At 41.5% G+C, this 18,648-nt stretch overlaps 1 protein-coding gene across 2 annotated transcripts in view; it reads right to left on the reverse strand.

Moving 5' to 3' along the window:
• Positions 1-18,648, reverse strand: part of SVEP1 (sushi, von Willebrand factor type A, EGF and pentraxin domain containing 1) — a 132,069-nt gene that overhangs the window by 76,667 nt on the left and 36,754 nt on the right. For both annotated transcript variants that reach the window (XM_068927879.1, XM_068927881.1), the window contains 3 exons: positions 6,845-7,003; positions 6,428-6,607; positions 1,207-1,386 (listed from right to left, as the gene is read on the reverse strand). In XM_068927879.1, coding sequence (XP_068783980.1) covers positions 1,207-1,386; positions 6,428-6,607; positions 6,845-7,003 — 519 coding nt within the window. The remainder of the gene's footprint in view (positions 1-1,206; positions 1,387-6,427; positions 6,608-6,844; positions 7,004-18,648) is intronic.

Raw genomic sequence — 18,648 nt, forward strand, 5'->3', positions numbered from 1 at the left:
AACCAAAGCTAACTTTCTTACTGGACACTCAAACTCAGCAAAAATGAGACATTGCCATGGGTAATCTAGGAATGGAAGCAATACTGGAGGGTATGAAGAAATCTTTTGATATAGAGTGCAGCTGGATTTTAATAATCAAAATGTTAAGTTAGGAAGCATGGATTCAACTGATTATTACAATAAATCTTCTAATTATAATCTTTCGGCAGGATTTCAGGGCTCCTTTCCTTTTGAAGTTAATTGAAGTTTTTTTCACTGACTTCAACAGAAGAAAGATCAGGATCTCTTAATGAACTCTCCTGATAAATTAATACTTGTGGATTATTTTCATAATTCTAGGAGAATATATCTACAGTTAGAAATTTAGTCTTGTCTCATGCAAAGTCCTCATTTTTAATCCTGGGGTTAAGCAGTACAAATAGCCAAAAGTCCAATCAAAGTCACCTACTGACATCACATGTACTGGATACGAGTGACATTACTGGACGCTGGTGACATGTATTTCACCCTGGCCTTTTGTAAGCACCAGTTCAGTTTCTGAAATGCTGGGCTAATTTAAGATCGTCATCTCTTTCTGGCAGCCTGTCCTCAGAGCATTTTTTAACTGTATTTCTTCCCCTTACCTTTTAAAGTGAATTTAGTACCTGTTAGAGTGTCCTGAAATCTGCAATCCTTTATATACATAAGAGGGAGAGTCAGAAAGAGCAGTACATGCTTACTGATTGCTGTACAGTTAAGTATGAACTCGGAAACCTGCATCAGAGGTGTTTAGTCCCTAATGTCTCTCAACTCTTACCTCCTGTTGCGAGTTCAGCGAAAGCGTCAAAGCCGCAACTCTACTCAGCACTCACAGTGTCCGGCTAACACACATTAGTCTTTGGCCAGAGATCATCTTTAACTCAATCCTCTGGTTCGTATTTAATCTGTAGTACAAGCTCTGTTTGCTACAACATGTAGTGAGCCAGCAGATGAGACCGACCTTTTGGTTATCAGCTGTTTGTGCTGGATTTCAACCATAATCTCGACACCTTCTCCATTTACAAATTCCTTTGCTCCTCCCCAACTCGTAAAGCCTGTTATAACATCCACAGACATATCCTCATTCTTACCTCGCTCCACCAGATATTAAAATAAGGTTAGTTTCTCGTGCATGCCACTAAAGGCCACACTCTGACATGAACAGAGGCAGTACAGTTAGATACCTACCCATGCACTTAGGCTCCTTTGAATCCCACTGTGAGTTTCCCTGGCAGGTCAGTTTGGTGTTTCCTTCTAGTTCATAGCCCTCATTGCAGGCCACAAAACACACCGTCTTATAGGAGGTATCAGATGTTGAACAATTAATGTGTCCGTTTTCAGGAGCCCGAAGCTTGGGACATGTTCGAACTGCAAGGAGGAAAAACAAACGTGTTCACTCTGCAGCCTTGAAAACCCAGGGAGCTCAAGCAGTTTGCCCAGATTTTCAGGAGTAAGGCAGGGACTGGTTTGTATACTAGTTAGGCTAGATCGTACAGATTTGGGGAGAGGGGATTTTGGCTGCCCAGATAATTTTTTCAAAGGGCTGATGCCTTCTTTTTCCTGAAACACAGTTCTGCATAGCATGTATGAGGTTAGGCAGCACACAGTTTTCAACACACCTAAGCTCCAATATAAGCTTGGGTGTCTAACTGCTCAGCCATGCCTGGGAGTTTTTTGGGAGGCTTCTAACTGGCAAGTTGACATGGGCCCAGTGCTTGCCAGGGACGAGGCTAACAGTTCAGCAGAGGAGAAAACTGTGTGCCCATGCTCAGGAACATTTTTCAGGTACTCCTGCATTTATTAATATAGACACAGACACATGTAGGACTACACACAGCAGAATGCAGGACATCCATCATGGTAGGAGAGAGAGAGAGAGAAAGAAGGAAGAACACAAGACAGTCACATACACAGGCACCACATCAGAAGAAAAGGAAGAGCTTAGTTTGCTGCTGAGACAAAATAGATCCCTTCAGGTGCGGGGCTTCCCGTGCAAGCAGTCCTAGCTGCTGCTCAGCACATAAGTCTCTCTCCTGCCAGGTCTCACAAACACTGCAAGCAACACGATGTCAAGGAGTATGTGCAGGGAAATGGAAGTGGAGCATGCCTGCATGATCCTCAGATTGTCTTCTTCTTTTGTTTATTGAATCCTGATGTGACAACTTAACATGACTCTGCATTCCACATTAAAATTAAGATTAGTCCCAAAACAGCTGAACGGTAGTCAAAGGAAACAAGTAGAAGCGCCACTAAGCCTACATTCATGGTTTTTGTCCTAGTGTCATTACTTTAAGCTCCTCTCTCATGCATATCTTGGCCTTTTTGCCTTGCATTCCTTCCAGTCCTCTTCCTCTTCAGGCGGTATGCTCAGCTCTGGCGTTTGTCCCCTTGCTACCCTCTCAACAAGACTCTGAGCTTCATACAGAGCCTGGCCTATGGATCCATCTGTGTCAAATAGCTAAGCTCTACACACCTCCTGACTAGCTACATAGTACACGCTTAACAGCAGGTCCTAATGTGTACATGCGTTTTCTCAAACAAAGCTGGTTGATATTGTTCAATATGTTCAAAAGTTATTAGAAGGAGAAAGACATACAAGGACAGTGTGACCACACAAAAACAAAATCAAGAACGCTGCAGTTCCCTGAACTGCTGTCTCTAGTGTTTGTTTTCCACAGCTTCTGACCTTGCAGGCAGGGGCCAAGCTCTAATGATGTATGACTTCAGAGATCTGGACGACTTCTCTGTTGCGGTTTAGAAAGTTGATTTTGCCAACCAACCCACCCTCCCTGCCACTGGGTAGGAGACAAACCACTAGCTTCTTTCCAAACGCACTCAAAAGCAGCTTTTGGCAACTTTCTCTCGTCTTCCCTGTAGTTGTTTATTGCGCATACTGATGAGATTTGAGATTTGAGACTCCCTTAAACTAATACATGTGCAGATATTCTGAGCTCTCCTTCAAATGAAACTGAGCTGAACAAATGGCAATAACTGCAAGCCCCTCAAAGTTTTCAAAAGACTTTATTAAATAACTATTCTTTTTTTTTGGAAATGGTTATAAAGGCCCTGGGTGGAAAAAAAAAGATCTACAGCAAAACCTAGGCATATTGGATACGAAAGAAAAAGAAAGCCACTCAGATGCACCTGAATGATTGATACATCTTTGTATGACAGATGTTTCTTGTTCACAGTTTGAAAATACTGTTCCTCTCATACAGGCTTCTACGTAGGCATACTCTAGAAAGTACATTTAAAAGTGCAACAAAGATCCTGAAACTTCCGCCTTGCCAGTGGCATTTTGAGCACAAAAGCAACTTTCTAATACATTATATTTTAACAGCAATACAGTGAACAAAACAAGCATTTTACAGCTGAATCACACATATTTTGTGTAGAAGAGAATAGGCTTTCTCTTTTATGATTTCTATGGAGGCCTTTAACGCTAAATCCGTGGCAAGGGAGCAAATGGCTTTGAAAAACAATCAAATTCTATGAGCATTATTGTGGAAGCCTGAATGAATTAAGAGCGCTGTTATGCGTCTTTAGAGATGGCAGAAGGCACTCACTTGTACCACCACATAAGTCTAGTCCTCTCTTCTGGAAGAAACGTATAGCTGTAGTGCTCCTGCCGTATTTCAGTCTCCAATATATAGCTGTAACATACGGTAGTACATAATATACGGTAACTCACACTGTATCCCTAGGGCAAGAGGTGAAAAATGCCTGTGTTTTATGCAGGAGGGGAAGAATGCTCTGTTTTCCTTCTTCATTTCCTTCTTGAATCTATTGCCTGTAAGGGTTTGCTTGGGCAACAGAGACTCCAGAGTGTACAAGATCTACCTCCTGATCCTTTTTAGAAATCTTTGGTGGTTAAAATAAACACACACTATTTCTTTCAGCCCTTACGGATGCTGTGTTTTGGAATAAAATGCATCTAGACTAAATGCCAATTCTCTGTACAGCCGAAACGCCTTGTGAGGCTGGAAGCAGTGGTGGGTGTACCGAACGCAAAGATAAAAGTGCAGAAAATGCCTGAGCGTGACTTCCAGGAGTTAATGGAGTCATCATCATAAACCCAGGAAGTCAGGCAATGCCATCACTCCCATTTTAAAGACGAGGAGCTGACTGTCTAAGAATTTATACTCGTTTCCTGCAAATATATCTCTGGCAGAAATCTGGAACTGAGCCCATGTTATCCTGATCATGGTCTCATGCCTTAGACACAAAATCATCCTCTTGTCAGTTTGGCATTTTCCATGACCAAGAAACATTTCCATTAAGTCAGTTAAAAAAACAGAACAACAACAGTTTGTTCTGCCAGCTCTTGAGTTTTCTCCTAATATGTTTTCCTAGATTAAATACACACTTTGTAGGGCTTTTTTCATGGGTCACAGTTGATTGCAAGACATGACTGCAATAATCACTTTCCAATAGCATAGCAGATTTTAGCTAGCAGAGCAACTGAGGAGTGTTTAATGTCAAAATCCAAAGCAGCATGGAGGGATTAGACTCCTTCCACTGTCCCTTCCTAATTTATGTGATAAAATACTCCTGGGATTAACAAGGCAGCTATAAACTGTGCCTTTGATCTTGCTCCCTTTCATAGTCTATAGGGATGAATGGAGAATAGCAGATCCAGCACATGCAAAGGAAGAATTTTTTAATAATTATTATCTTTTAATTGGAAGACTTCAGCATGACGGGCAGCGGCAGGCGAAAAGTAAAAAGATATCCTCTCAGTGCTTCAAAGGAAATTAACACAGCATCAAGATAATGCCTCAAGGCAGAATTTTATTTTCCCTCACTTCCCAGACAAATTCCCTGTTAAAGGAAGATCATGATGCTTTTCCAAGCACCAGCACACAGCAGGATGAATATTTCTGTAATGCTTCAAAAAGTTTTCCAAGTACAATCTTACTCTTCTTCCTACAGGTAGTGAACGTGAAGGACTCCTCCTCTGTGCTTGACTGCATTTTTCTCCAGACTTTTTGTGCTGGAGACCACTGTGTAAGAGAAGCTTTGACAAGTATGTGCTTTCTCTCAGTATCCCAGTCCACCTGAAGTAGTATACGCTTTTGGGCTGTGTTTTATCTTCTGAAAAGTCAGCCTCTCAATCTAGTTTCTCCCTCCCTCAAGCAACTGTCCAGCAATTTATTTTTTATTGAAAACGTCCCCTTCCTGCCTCTTTCAGGGTGAATGGAAGATATAAAGGAAGAATAAGTTCTCCATGATTATCTGAGGCAGAGACTTGAAATGTAAGCAAAGAGTGAACAAAATGCTGCTGCTGCTGCTACATAAGAATGCCCTCAGGAAAGGATCTCTAGCTCAGATCCCTTCTTTCACATCATGATTTCCTATTTTTCTGTGGGCTGCAGTGTTTGCTGTAGTGGGATAACGTGCTAATGCCTCCAGGGACCTATCCTGCCTGTTTCCCTGAAGTAATAGCCAGGGTAAGAGTTGCAGCAGGAGCTGATGGCTTCTTACCTACTAGTTTCTGGGGCAGCATACTGATGTCAAGCGTATGCAAGGTAAGTTAAACAGCTTGAACTACCAGCTATGGCTGTTGATGAGCTAGCAAGCTGCTGTTCCTTTTTTCAGGCCCTCCTCTGAAGACACACCAGGCAGAACAGGATGGGGATGCAGCTCCCCCTCTAAACCATCAAGAACCAAACCACAGGTAAAGGCAAGAGCTAGAAAGGCAAAATAGTGTTCCTACGTATTTGTAAGAGCTCCAGAAAGAAAAGAACGCTTTTCAGGATGCTCTTTCCCTTATCTTCCCTCTTTCACCCCTTCTGTTCATTTCTTTTCCAGATGACATTCCCTTACAACAAATTTCTAGTGTACTGTTAGTCGCTCCCCCGCGAAACTCCACTCAAAACTCTCCTGAAGCCTATGCGCGATACCCAAACTTTCCTACTTTAATTTTGCATAATAAACTCAAGAACTGTAAAAAAGCAAGATGGAAATCTTTCATGCTTAATGTCTCCAAATGCCAATACATATCTATGCTAAGAGACTGATGGATATTCTAAAACCTTGCCCGCACTGCAAGGGCCTGTTACATATTTGATTCTGCTTTGTATTTTCACCAGATTTACATAATGCAGACACAAAATTCATAGAAATTAAGTGGAGAGAGGTATAAGAAAGAGCAGTGAAGACTCACTTGCAAAAGACTGACTCTCTAGTAAATACTGCTCTACATTTTCTGTTATAGATGGTTCCTCTTTCCTAAAAAGGAAGGAGGAAGACAGAACGATTGTGGTGGAAGTTTACCTTTGGAACATTCTTCCACTTAAGGGCTAACAGGGTCAAATCTGCATGCACAACCTAGGTAACGAGCAAAGTAAACCATTGCGAAGAACTAACCCAACTGAAAATGACTTATTCAGACATACAATGTCCATACCTCTGCATGTAGCCTCCGAACCAGACCACTGGCCATTTGGTTGACAAAGCCGGATGCTGCTTCCCACGAGATCAAATCCTGCTTTACATCGCATTCCACAGGCAGCATTAAAGTAATTGTTGCAGACGTTCTGGACAAAGTAACCATTTTCAGGGGGCTTCAGTTCAGGGCAGTGCACAACTAAATAATTAAGCAACAACAACAGAGATGATGCCAGTTGCAGTGCAGCAAGCTACTTAAGTAAAGCAATTTTCATTTTCAGCTCAGCTTGTGTCTTGGTACTTTGGTTGTTTTGGAATGGCATTGGAAATTCTGCATGCGATTTGACATCTCTTTCGCAGTGCAAAGCCAAATAATTGGCCTAGCACTGTACAATGCATTTCAGGACTTTTTTTGCTTCTGGACAGAAATGCTTACCTTCACAGGTTTGTCCTACAGCACGATATCCCTCCCGGCATGTACAATCCTCAATGGAGGTACTTCCTGGTGGAGAAGTATGATTTTCATTGGGACATGAGATGCAAGTGCTGACTCCACCTGGTGAACCTTCAGGCTTGTATGTTCCTGGTGGACAGGCTGTTGAGCAAAAGGAAACAAGAAGGAAAACGGCAGTATTGCATTTCTTCTAAAAATAGATTGCACTACCAATTTCTTTTTCTCATTAAAAATGGAATTTCATTTTTTAATGAGCTTCACTTTTGAAGAATTGAGGAGTTCAGGGTGTCTGTATTTCACAGCTACCATGACTTTTCAAGTGTGTTGCTTTACTTTTTTTACATTCTTCCTTTACTTCTTTCCTTGTTTTTCTTCCTCATATAGCTCATGTCATTTGACGCAGGAACACTGTCTGCTCAAGGTGCTTTTAGAGTTCTCAGAGAACTGAACTAAAGCCCCCTAAACTTAGCGGAGGTCTCTCCAGTGACTTCTAGGCATTTGGGATTAAGTTCGTGATTTATCTTCTTCCAGAAAGGGCCAGTTCCAGAGATTTTCATTGATACAACCTGTGGTGATTTCATGAAAACTTCCTTGATTTACAGCTGTAAAAAATTAGTTCAGATAAAGCCCGACCACTCGAAACTACACGAAAGCTTAATGCACACGAATTCTTAGTAAAATAAGCTAGCAATCCCCCCTCCTGGCACTTGATTTACATAATATGATTTACACACTATGCTTTCTATAATGCATGAACCACAACCAATAAAGCAATTAATCAAAACAATTGCTCCCAGAAGCTTTTGCAGTCATTTATATCCTATTTAACATTTTAACTCTGTGTATGTACCTGCACAAGCCTTAAAGAGATTAAGCAGATGTCTTCAAGGGCAGGGAAATATGTAAGCAAGAAGGGATGAATAACAGCACAAATAAGACAGGGAAGATGCTCCAGTGATTACAGCTTCGGTCACGAACTAGGGTTCACACTATTCAATTCTTTGCTCTGCCACAGACTTCTTGATTGAACTTGGTCATTTGAACTTGACTGACGAGTCATTTCTAATTGAAGTTCCTAAGACAGGACTATGTACTTCTTTACAAGCAACAGGAGACAGGCTTTGACCCAGATCAAGGCCATGTAGGCAAAAATAAATTTGGCAATTCCAGGAATGGCCAATCAGGCCCAGACCAAGCCCTTGCTGCCATGACAGAGAGAGGCCGAAGGAATGGATGGAGCTGGGAAAACCACAGCAAATCCGAGGTGTGCCCTTAGCAACTATTGCCTCTCTTCTTTGCCTCTCCTTTACAGAGGAAGCATAGGGAAAAGACACCCCAAGCCTGAGACCTGCAGTTAGGTTGGATAAGTCTGAGTCTTATCTCTTTCTCTGCCTTGAACTCCATTCTCCAGGAAATTACCATAATTATCTTTACTTATTTCACAAGGAAATATTTCAAAATGGCCACATAATAATAACATTTCATTAATTTGTCTGCAAACTTTCCCAATGCCCAAAATTTCTCTTGCAGACTACTAGCAAGCCTCTCATCTCCTGCCCTCAGTACAGTCGTTTTGTACTATCTGATGTAGCTTTGCATGGTATAAAAAAACTGTACAGGGCAACAGACATTTTGGCTTTAACTCTAAGACGACTGGATCCGACTATAAATGCCCTCTGGTGTCTTCTTCCTTAAGTGAGAAGATGTGCTCTCTTCTAGGTGAAATCTCTCCTATTGAAGGGCTAGAGTCGTAATTCCTGAAGTTCAGAGACTCTGGCAATATCAGTCTTTGAGCTAGGTGTTAAAACACTCTGACACTTGTCTTATTAATGAAAAACAGCTGTCTGCTTTCTTGGCAACCACAAAAAATGAACGATCAAACAAACAAAAAACAATTACCCTCTTTTCCTCCTGCCTGTCAAGGGAGATTTGAGTTTTGTAAGTCAAATCTTGTGGATTACACCTTAAAAAATGATCCTGTGTGAACAGTTGACACTTTTTGTTCTCCAAAAAGCATGGCTTTTTGAATAGTTTTCACAGATAATATTTTTATTTTATTTTCAGGAAAATTCGCAGTTTTATTTTGAACAAAGCAATCAAAGAAGCAAGCAATTAACAGGTGATTCTGGGTGCTGTAAACTGACTTCATACACCTGTACTTTAAGCACACTTTAAAAAGATAATGACAATGCCTAAGTAATAAAGGATACAAGTTCAAGCATTTTGGGGGAAAATGGACAGAAAAGCTGAGAATTTTTCATTCTTGTTTTGTGATGTGAAAAAGCATTTGCAAGAAAACCCCTTTGCATGGTACACCTGCTCTTCTCCTCCAAGACTTTCCTCTCAGCTTATTACTGCTTCTTTCCTCTTCTGGCAGATGTTAGATCTCCCTGAAACATTCTCTCACACTTCAGATGATGACCTCTAGAAAAGCTAAAATATCCCTGGTATCACTCTGTTTCTAAAGTGTTTCCTTCTGACACTTTGTGCAAGTCTCTGCATATCCTTGTTAAGAGTAATTTGCATCCAGCAGGAAGTGATCACGTGCATCCAAAAGGATACAGGAAAGAATGCAAGAGGTAAGCCTCGCAGGGGACCTTAGCTCTGTTGTGTGACAAAGACACCATCCATGTAAGAGAGAAATCAGTCCTTCGTATTCTGTCTGGTGTATAAAATAAGACGCCATCTAAAAAAAAAAATTTCATTAAAAGAAAACAAAACAAAAACCCAGCTAACATCTCTCTTTCATGGAAACACCCCCTTAGATGAAGAAACAGCTGTTTTTAACTCTACTTTGAGAACTATGGGGTAAAAATGGTCACCTGTGCTATATCCTGGGCATTTTTACAAACAAACTCAATTATTTGCCTTTGGCTTTATGTTGGTCTGGCTTTGAGGAAAATTGTTCTTTCTGAAAAATATTTTCCATTAGTTCTTTCCAGTGAACCAGCAGGAGGTGAATAACACTGTTACAATGATTACTAACATTTTCATCCACTGGGAAAGACTAATTTCTCCAAACGTCCTGATATTTTTGTATGCTTGACATGCTTGCCGCTGCCTTTCAAGAAGGCTGACCCACGTTCTAGCTTGACTTTTCATGAAGAATTTTCTCCAAGCCTCAGCCTCTAAAACGCTCACTGATCCCAAACTTTCCCTAGACTTACTCAGCTACCAGACTCCACATGAGCTACACCCAGCGTTTCCACAAGATAACGATTGCAGAGTGCGTAAGATCACACAGCCTGTCCCGTGAGGCTGAGACTGCTTAAGAAGGGAGCATAAGCACATTGACCTCTGCATTTCCATCACAGCCACAGCGGTTAGCCTGGCCGCAGCTTAGGTTAAAGCTGTCCACAATATGGTGTACCAGAGCGAAGTTCAAGCTGTCTGATGAGGACAGGACTAAAGCACTCTTGGCCTGGTCAGTACCTGATCCAGCTGGACTGCAGACCCGTTCTCCCCTGCTCCGGCCTGTGCTAGAGCATGACCCAAGTCTACCCACAGGGATGTGTTTAGAGGCCGGAGAGAGAGAAATCGTGGGGGAATCGCATCTGGAGAACGTTTGGCATGTATGGCCCCATGCCTGACTGATCATACAGGTATCTCTCTGTGGTATCTTCTGAGAATTAGGCAGTGCCAAATTTTTGTAATGTTCTAGCACAATCTATCTTCATCAACATGCCCCCTATACCTGCAATAATGACCACAGGGAAAGGTCATCTTCTCCAGCTCTAATCTATAAAAACAACGTAAACATGTTTTCAAGGCTTGATTCTACTTCCCAGCACTGTGACAGTGGAAAAGGGCTCAAAAGGGTGTGTGAATGAACCCCAGTGTAAATAAACATCAAGCCAGCACTGTTAAGAATGACAAAAAGCCGAAAATTTTAGAAACGGGGCAACAATTTCAACAGTATCAGCCTTTAAAGAAAGGGAGAGGGCACTCATGAAATATACACATCTGCATACACGATCTTCTCAAGAAAAGAATTAACTATTGCCAATATGACAACTGCATTGTTCTTTCCCCAGAAGCATGGGGATGAGCAAGAAAATACATTTTGTGTAATGTAATTCCCCTCCTAAGACAAGAACAGTGAATACTGAGTTATGCCAGAGGATTACTGCTTTCTACAGGAGCAAAAAGATACCCGGAAGCAGAGGTTATCATGCTAACTCAGACGAGCACAGGCCCTAAACTTCCCAAGCAAGCGAAGATGGCTCCCGTTGTAGTTGTGCTCAACAACCACCTGCCTTCACAAAATGACGGGTATTCACCAGTGATCTATGTCCAGATTCTCCTGTCTATGGTAGTGACACGGCAGCAGTCTTCCTACAAGAAATGGGAATGAAATAACACATGCTTCCATCAACACACCTCCTGCATTATCCTCCCCTGGCTTGCTCTCCTAGGGTCTACAAGTAACAGAAAAAAATTAATAAAATCTAACATCTCTTATGTTTGTGAATATTGCAGGGCTTGATGACTTCTTAGGCCATCAGTGGAACACCCTGTCTTACTTCTTTATCATAAAATATCAAAGTTGCGTGCAGGAGCGAAATCACTAAAAAGTAAATGTGATATAGGCTTGCCAGAAACAAAAACCCACAGGGCATGCATAAAAACATTTTAGTCAAGGCATATGCACGGACAGCATAGATATATGTTAAGACACAGCCTGAAGCTGAAAAACAGACACAGACAGTTAAGAAGGTCTGCACAAAATCAGAAGACAGTCTTTCAAATTCAGTAGGAATTCTTCTCCTCTTCCTGCCTACAACAATGACTAACTTAATATCCTAATCTTCAAGCAAGAAGAATTTAACACTGTAAACATCGACAACATAAAACAAGGTATATTTCAGAGATTTCACTGAACATTTACCATGTTTTATGCAGTTTGGCTTTTTTAAAAACATGAATAATAAAACCAGCAGCAAACTTAAACCAACTGATGTTGAACACACAGGGCAGCATAAAAACTCCAGTCCGGATGTAAATAGGTAGAGATCAAGTATCAAAGAGCTTTACTCTGCAACATGGGGTCATAATTCTTCCTCCGAACATGTGAGTACAAATTTTCAAGATAAATAATTCTGCCTTAAAAATGTAAATCTTCTGAACTCCTGGGAGAGTAGGCAAGCTTAATTTCCTCTCCAATTACACTAGTGTAACTCAGTCACTGAAATGGAATTATTCTTGATTCATCCCAACGTAAGAGAGAGGAGACTCAAACTCCATGTATTTTAAAGATTAATTTGAGGGATTTCATATTTTTTTCAACGCATAATTTCTCTCACTAACTACATTTAGCGAGTAATCTCTGGCATGAGCTTTTTTTTCCACACTTGATGTTAATGAAGGATCCGATTAAGGGCTTATCTGTTGCAGGATATGACAGAAATCTGCTAGGCACTATCCTGCTCTCTCCTGCATGATCCTGAACTGTGCACAGTTATTGTGCTGATTGTTGTCTCTAGTTCTCATTTTTCCCTAGACATGTAAAATGTAGATGAAATGATATTTTGAAGCAAATCACAAATACCTAAAAGGTCTTGATTAACTCAATCCCCAAATTTCCTGAGGAAGGAAAGCTTAATTTTCCTCTCAATGAAGCTGGTTTTATGCTACTGTAATTACTTTAATGTCATCGATTACACTCTCAGCACAACAAAGTGCTGAATCTGTCCCAGAATCAGAGCATACAATGAACATCTGCTCTTACTTTGGTTTGCTGGTGTTTGTTAAAAGTGATGCAATTAATAGGTCACAAAATCAATAAAGAATAACCACTGGATATTTGTATTTCATTCTTTCGCTGCTTCCTCATTTTCTGTTACTGAACACAGACAGAAGATTTCTGTTTACATACGTCTTTGATCTGGCATACATGGTCTCATATTTTCATTCATTCACTGCCAGCTGTGGAAAGAGCCTAACGTGTGCCTAGAAGCACTTCAAATTATAGTCCAAAAGATGAGGACAATCAAAAACTCAGAGTAATTTATGTCTATCCCTTTGGAGGAGAACTACAGACTAAGGGTGTGGACTATCTCTCACTGCTTTACTTAATCTAAGATTCTCCTTGTGCCTTGGCAACACCAAAATAAATATGGAAATCAGAACAGATGTCACCCTGACCTTCATGTATGTGAAGCAAGTGCTGCAGTAGCTGTACTTACTTCATTTGCTCTGCTTTGCCATCATTTGTGCTTTAAATCGGGCATCACGGGTGGGCCTGACAATATATTAAGCTAAGTTACTCGAGTAAACAGAAGCCACAGCCTTCATGAGGAAGTGAGTATGAAGACGCTATAGTACATTACCATGTGCTAAACTTTTCTACGCTGATACCTGCATCTCTCACCATGGCAAAGTAGCACGTGATTAGATTTGCTGCAGGCCCAGGCACAGCCACTATTAGGAGAAGAAATGGGAACAAGCGGCTGTATTCCCTGTCACAAAGGCCTGCCAAGTAAAATATGCTTTACAGGGATTGCACATGGTGTTAACTTAAGGTAGAAAACAAAGGAATAGTTGCCTAGGGCTGTAATTCCACCCACAGAGGAAACGGAGGTCCCCACTGCAGACTGAAAAGCCAGTGCCTGCCTGATGCTTCCCCGCTTCCTGCTGCAGCAGAGGGAGGGTTTGGGATGTCCTGCAGTACCAGCAGGCGGTGCTTCCCAGCCCTCCGTCCTTCCTCCAGTAGCTGCTCTGTTCCTGCTGCACGTTTCATTTGTAAGCGGCCTCTGCAAAGGAAGAACTTGCTATTGCTAGGATTGCCTGAAGCTCCTCAATCTCCTGCCTTCTCCATGCATCTCACAGTGCTACCTCTTGACTGTTTCTGTAACCATTGTATTCAGCAACCGCATGGCACCCACGTCCCAAAGAAATCGTAATTTTCAGCTCTATTCTGTTAAAATAAACCATGAAACAGGGTTATGGGTTTTTTTCCTGAAGTCCACAAGCCAGAAAACGCTTAGCTTGTGCCAGAAGAAAAACAGACTAGCCCGGCCACTGAAATAGACCTCACTGGACCTGCACGTGAAGGCATTTAAGCCTGCTTCACAAAGACTTATCACACCCTGAGTCCCTGCCTTGCCTCCAGTAGTTACAGATTTTCTTGTCACTTTTAAGTTATTGGGGGGGTTGTTTAATCTCCTACAAGGTAGGTTTGTCTGAATGGGCCTTTTGTGCCCATGAAATGCCGACGGAAAGCTAAAGAGAAAAAATCTAAACCTTTGTCAGATACTGTGATCTACCTTTCTGCAGTTTGCAACATGTATGGTGCCAAAAAGGAAATATGAGCCAGGAGCATGCTAGGATTATGAGAAATATGCAGGGAAGTGGCTTCAGTTAAACATTTGACATGTGTGACTTGTGCAAAGACTGCAAAGCAAAACCTTCAGCTTATCTTTAAATGTAGAGATCAGAGAAGGATTTCTGCTAAATCTCAGCATATTCTCTGACTCTTTAATACTTCCTGTTATCCTCAGCATGTGCTCTGCATTGATTTCAGACAGCAAGGAATCTGATCATCCGTTTGCTCTTTATCAGTTTTTCTTAAGAATCCCTTCTCATAGGAACATGATTAGCAATTTAACAAGCTACATGTCTCTTCCATTCTCATTTGATATGTTTTTGCTCCATCTCTTTATTATATTTACATATTCCCTCTTCCTGGTGAGGGCACGATGAACAAAGTCAGAAGTTTAGCTACTTCTCTTCAAGGAGGGGACAAGTTTACCTTACCCTTTCTATCAAGTTTACAGACGTTAAGACTGTGATACTCCGCCACACAGGGGGCTGCAACACTTGGATTAAAACGTGGGGAAGATCTAGATCTAGATGTCATTTTTCTTTGAGCACTTCAAACAGTCATAACAAACTTCCAGCAGAAATAACATGCTCACGATAAACATGAGAATTCTGGATTCTCTCCCACAGGGCAAAAGCACTGGAAAGCTGTCTGAAAGGAGAGGCAGTCCCTTGCACAAGCATCTCATCTCGGTACCCCAAGCGCACACAGAGCGGAGGAACAATCTGCCCGCTGAAGAATATAACAACCCAAAGAGCTATTACAGCTGCGGTTCCTACAAGGCTCTTCCTCCACAGGGAGGTCTGGCACTGAGCCCTAAGTGTGCTGGGGCAGGCTTGGGGCCTGTGCATTTAGATGGGAGTACTACAAAGCAATGTTTCGGCCTGCAAAACATCCTCCCCAGTAATAGCAGCAGTAGTGAGAACATACAGAAAATCCATCCATGTCCAGTTTTAGTACCTATTTAAAAATCAGCACAATTATCATATACGTAAAAACATGGTGAGTGCCTTAAGTAGATTCACACTTGAACAGTAGAAGAGTAAGAGAGGGATACAGAGCTTTTAAAAGTGTTTTAAAAATATTTTACAAACATGTAGTTAAAACTTAGTCCCTCTGAGGTGAAGAAAATAAGACTATTATTTGGGTTTTATAGACAGTAACTTCCTTCTGTATCTCAAAGCATGCGGCTTACCCACAAAAAGAAAATCCTGGTGCCAGGTATTGTCTTGTAACTTACCTTTGAAAACAAGCCTACCCATGCTTCCTTCAAGCTACAGGCTCTCGTGATATGGCCCAACGACTTGTGCAATTTGTGTAATTTTGCGCAACGTTCCATTTCACCTGCTCTCAAAACAGAAGTGTCAATTTCAGCTGGTTTTGGAAATGCTACAACAGCTAAAGGGGTAAGCAATTCCAGTCGGGAACACTACAGGGTTTTGATATAACAGTATGGTTTCTATGCATGCATTCAGCAATGCAAGGTGTTTAACACTCAGTGGAGTGTGACATAACCAGAACTGAGGCAAGCTTGACTGAACAGTGATGGAAGACAGCTTGCTCTTAGTTTAAGGCCAAACTAAAACAATTTACTGAGGCAAAATTGTGAACCTAGCAAAGTTAATGGTCAAGCTGGAGGAACTTCACTGGCTAACTCTATACAGGAATGACATTCATATACTAAAGCGAAGCTCTTTGGGTTGCATTCTCAGTGGTATTTTGGACAGTGCTTACAGGACTGCTGTTTGCGTAGACATTAAATCCAGCCTTGATGATGAACTTTGGAGGGAATTCCCGAGGCAAAAATGGACCTATTTACTCTGGATATCAACTCTTGCCAGCTGAGGTCCAGCCAACTCCACTGTTCCTATTCATAAAGGACTTTGACATTCAGAGCTTAGATACTGATTTATGTCCTCCTGCCCCTAGGTATTTCTAACACATTCTTATACCATGCTAACAGTATATAGCAAACTGCAAGAGTGCTGAAAGGTCTTGCTGAGGAATTGAATTAGTTAATTGTGTAAAGCTTACTATGCAAATAGAGATTATGTATTTATTTATGTGCAGGGCTTTTGTGCCCAAAACTTTGCTCACAACCAGACCTGTACTTAAAGGGGGAAATAAAAGGAGCTCTGAAAATGCTTTGCTCAGAGTAGAACTATTGTACAGTAGGCTTCTCTGGACATAGTCTTCACATAATCACAGATGCGCGTTCCTCAGTAAACCTTGTGTCATCGTCGGCGTGACAGCACATGGCACTGTAAATAATCCCATTCTAAGTGCCCTGGATCTCTGGGATGCTTCCTGCAATTTAAATACATAAGCACTGAAAAGGGACACCACCACCCTGCCCTAGGCACACTTATCTGCCATTTTACTGTACTTGCTGTGAAGTTACATTTCTGCTCCCACAAAACTATAAAAATCCAAACTGGCTGAAGCAAAGCTACTATAAAAAGCTCCTTGTTTAGTTTGTGCTATGCACAGATGAGCAAATATCTGTCTTGAGGGATTTAATTTTTGTCTAGTTTAAAGGCACTGGAAGTCCAGCTTTTTTCAGGCCTGGTCTAACCTCGACAATGTACCAAATAATTCCGCTCTTTATTTTTGCTGATAAAAAGGGTTCTAGGTCAGGAACGAAAAGGGAAGGCCAAGAGAAAGAGGCATTAGCAGAGTGGGATACAGATCAGATATGGGGAGCAAAGCCACTCTATACTCTTCATTACTTTTCCATTACCCTTCATTTTACCAACAAATCCATCAATCCATCGACTCCCTAACAGCTAATGAGCAGCTACTAGATGCTCAATGGGCCAATATGATCCCCAGACCAAATCCCAAGTGAGAGTACTTAGAAACTTCAGAACAGTGAAAAAGTCCTACCTGGGCTACATGATGTTAATTAGTGCATGATGCTTACTTAAGCAGGTTAGCTTCGGCAGAAGCCAGAGGAACGTAAAGGAAAGCAAGAACTAGTCCTCATTTACGCACAGCTGAGAAGTGGGACTACTTGGAAAGGGAGAAGTCTGATCTGGGGCCGGGGAAAAAAAAGGGCTCCTTATGCGCTGCACCAGAGGAAGCTGGACAGAACTGAGAATCTGCTCCGCCACCTGTGACTCTTGGGATACCCTGAAATCATCACAACGCAACCAGCACTTGCTCAGCACGGTCTACCTCTTCTTCCAGAAGCTGGGATCAAGTTTCATTCTGTAAGGACACCACAACAGACTACCTTCTGCTGGCATTTCAGAGAGGCAGCTGTTTACAAAAATATGGCATGGGGGCTTAAAATTCAACAACACATACACACCAAGCTCCACAGCATGATATGTTTCTGCAGCAACAAATATCCCCAGTTGTCCAAGATCCCTTTCCACTACGTTCACCTACTAAACGACTGACACTTACAAGTGGAAGTGTTAAAATAAAACTGACCCTCTGATTAAACTACAGGAACAACTGTTTTTTATGAGAGCAGGAAGCCATATGAAGAATCCATGAGGACCTAGAAACTCCACATCCTCAGATTTTCTCCTCCTTGTTCAGGGAAAGATTGCATATTTGTTCTCTGTCAAAAGGTTAACAGAACCTGGCCCAGTCCTGAATTGTTCTGCTATTCCCATGGCATATATTCCCTTTCTGCTGTCTCCTCTGCCACTGACTCCCAGCAGTGATTGGTGCACATGACTGAGAAGAAAAAAACCACAGATCCTTACTTCTGTCTCTTTTCTTTGCAGATCAGAATAGTTCCAGCTGCTGAATCACAGATGGGGAATGTAGCAAGTAAAAGATATTATAAACAGGAAAGTGAAGCCCTTTCTGCCAGACCCTCAATAAACTGTCACTACTGCATTAAGTGCCAAACTTGGCCTCTTTTCTACATCCCTTATTTTTATCATTTAAATGTACTTTTCAACACTAGTTATTATACTCCTATTAAACAACATTTCTGAGCAGTAAAGATATAGTGCATGACTGTGCAGATGGAGAACATATGCCACTATTTCCATGTTTATTTACTTAGCAGTCCAGGGTGAGAGTCAGACAGTTTTTGGTTAACTTAAGAGGGCTGAAGCACATGCAGTGGCTCAGGCCAATAATCAGACAATAAAAACTGGTGTTTTTGCCAATATTTTTTTCACATATTGTGCAATTGGAGCAGCTATTCCTGTGCTGAGTTCAGTGTAGTCCTGTAATCTTGATATTATGATTTCTGCTTAATTCGTGAACTCCTTACTGATACCCATGATTTACTGTGAATAATACCATAATTGCCGTTCTCCATTCTTCAAGTAAGACTCTTATGGAACCCGACAGAACCCCGTGAATTCTTTTAAAATGACCTAAACTATGTAAATCAAAACAGAGTCTCGTTTATGGAAAGAAAGAGAGCTGAAAGAACAACTTGATCAGTATGGTCAAAATTAACTGCTGCTTGCTCAGAAAACATTTGGAGACGTGA

This window comes from Struthio camelus, chromosome Z (assembly GCF_040807025.1).
Source record: "Struthio camelus isolate bStrCam1 chromosome Z, bStrCam1.hap1, whole genome shotgun sequence".
Lineage (NCBI taxonomy): Eukaryota > Metazoa > Chordata > Aves > Struthioniformes > Struthionidae > Struthio > Struthio camelus.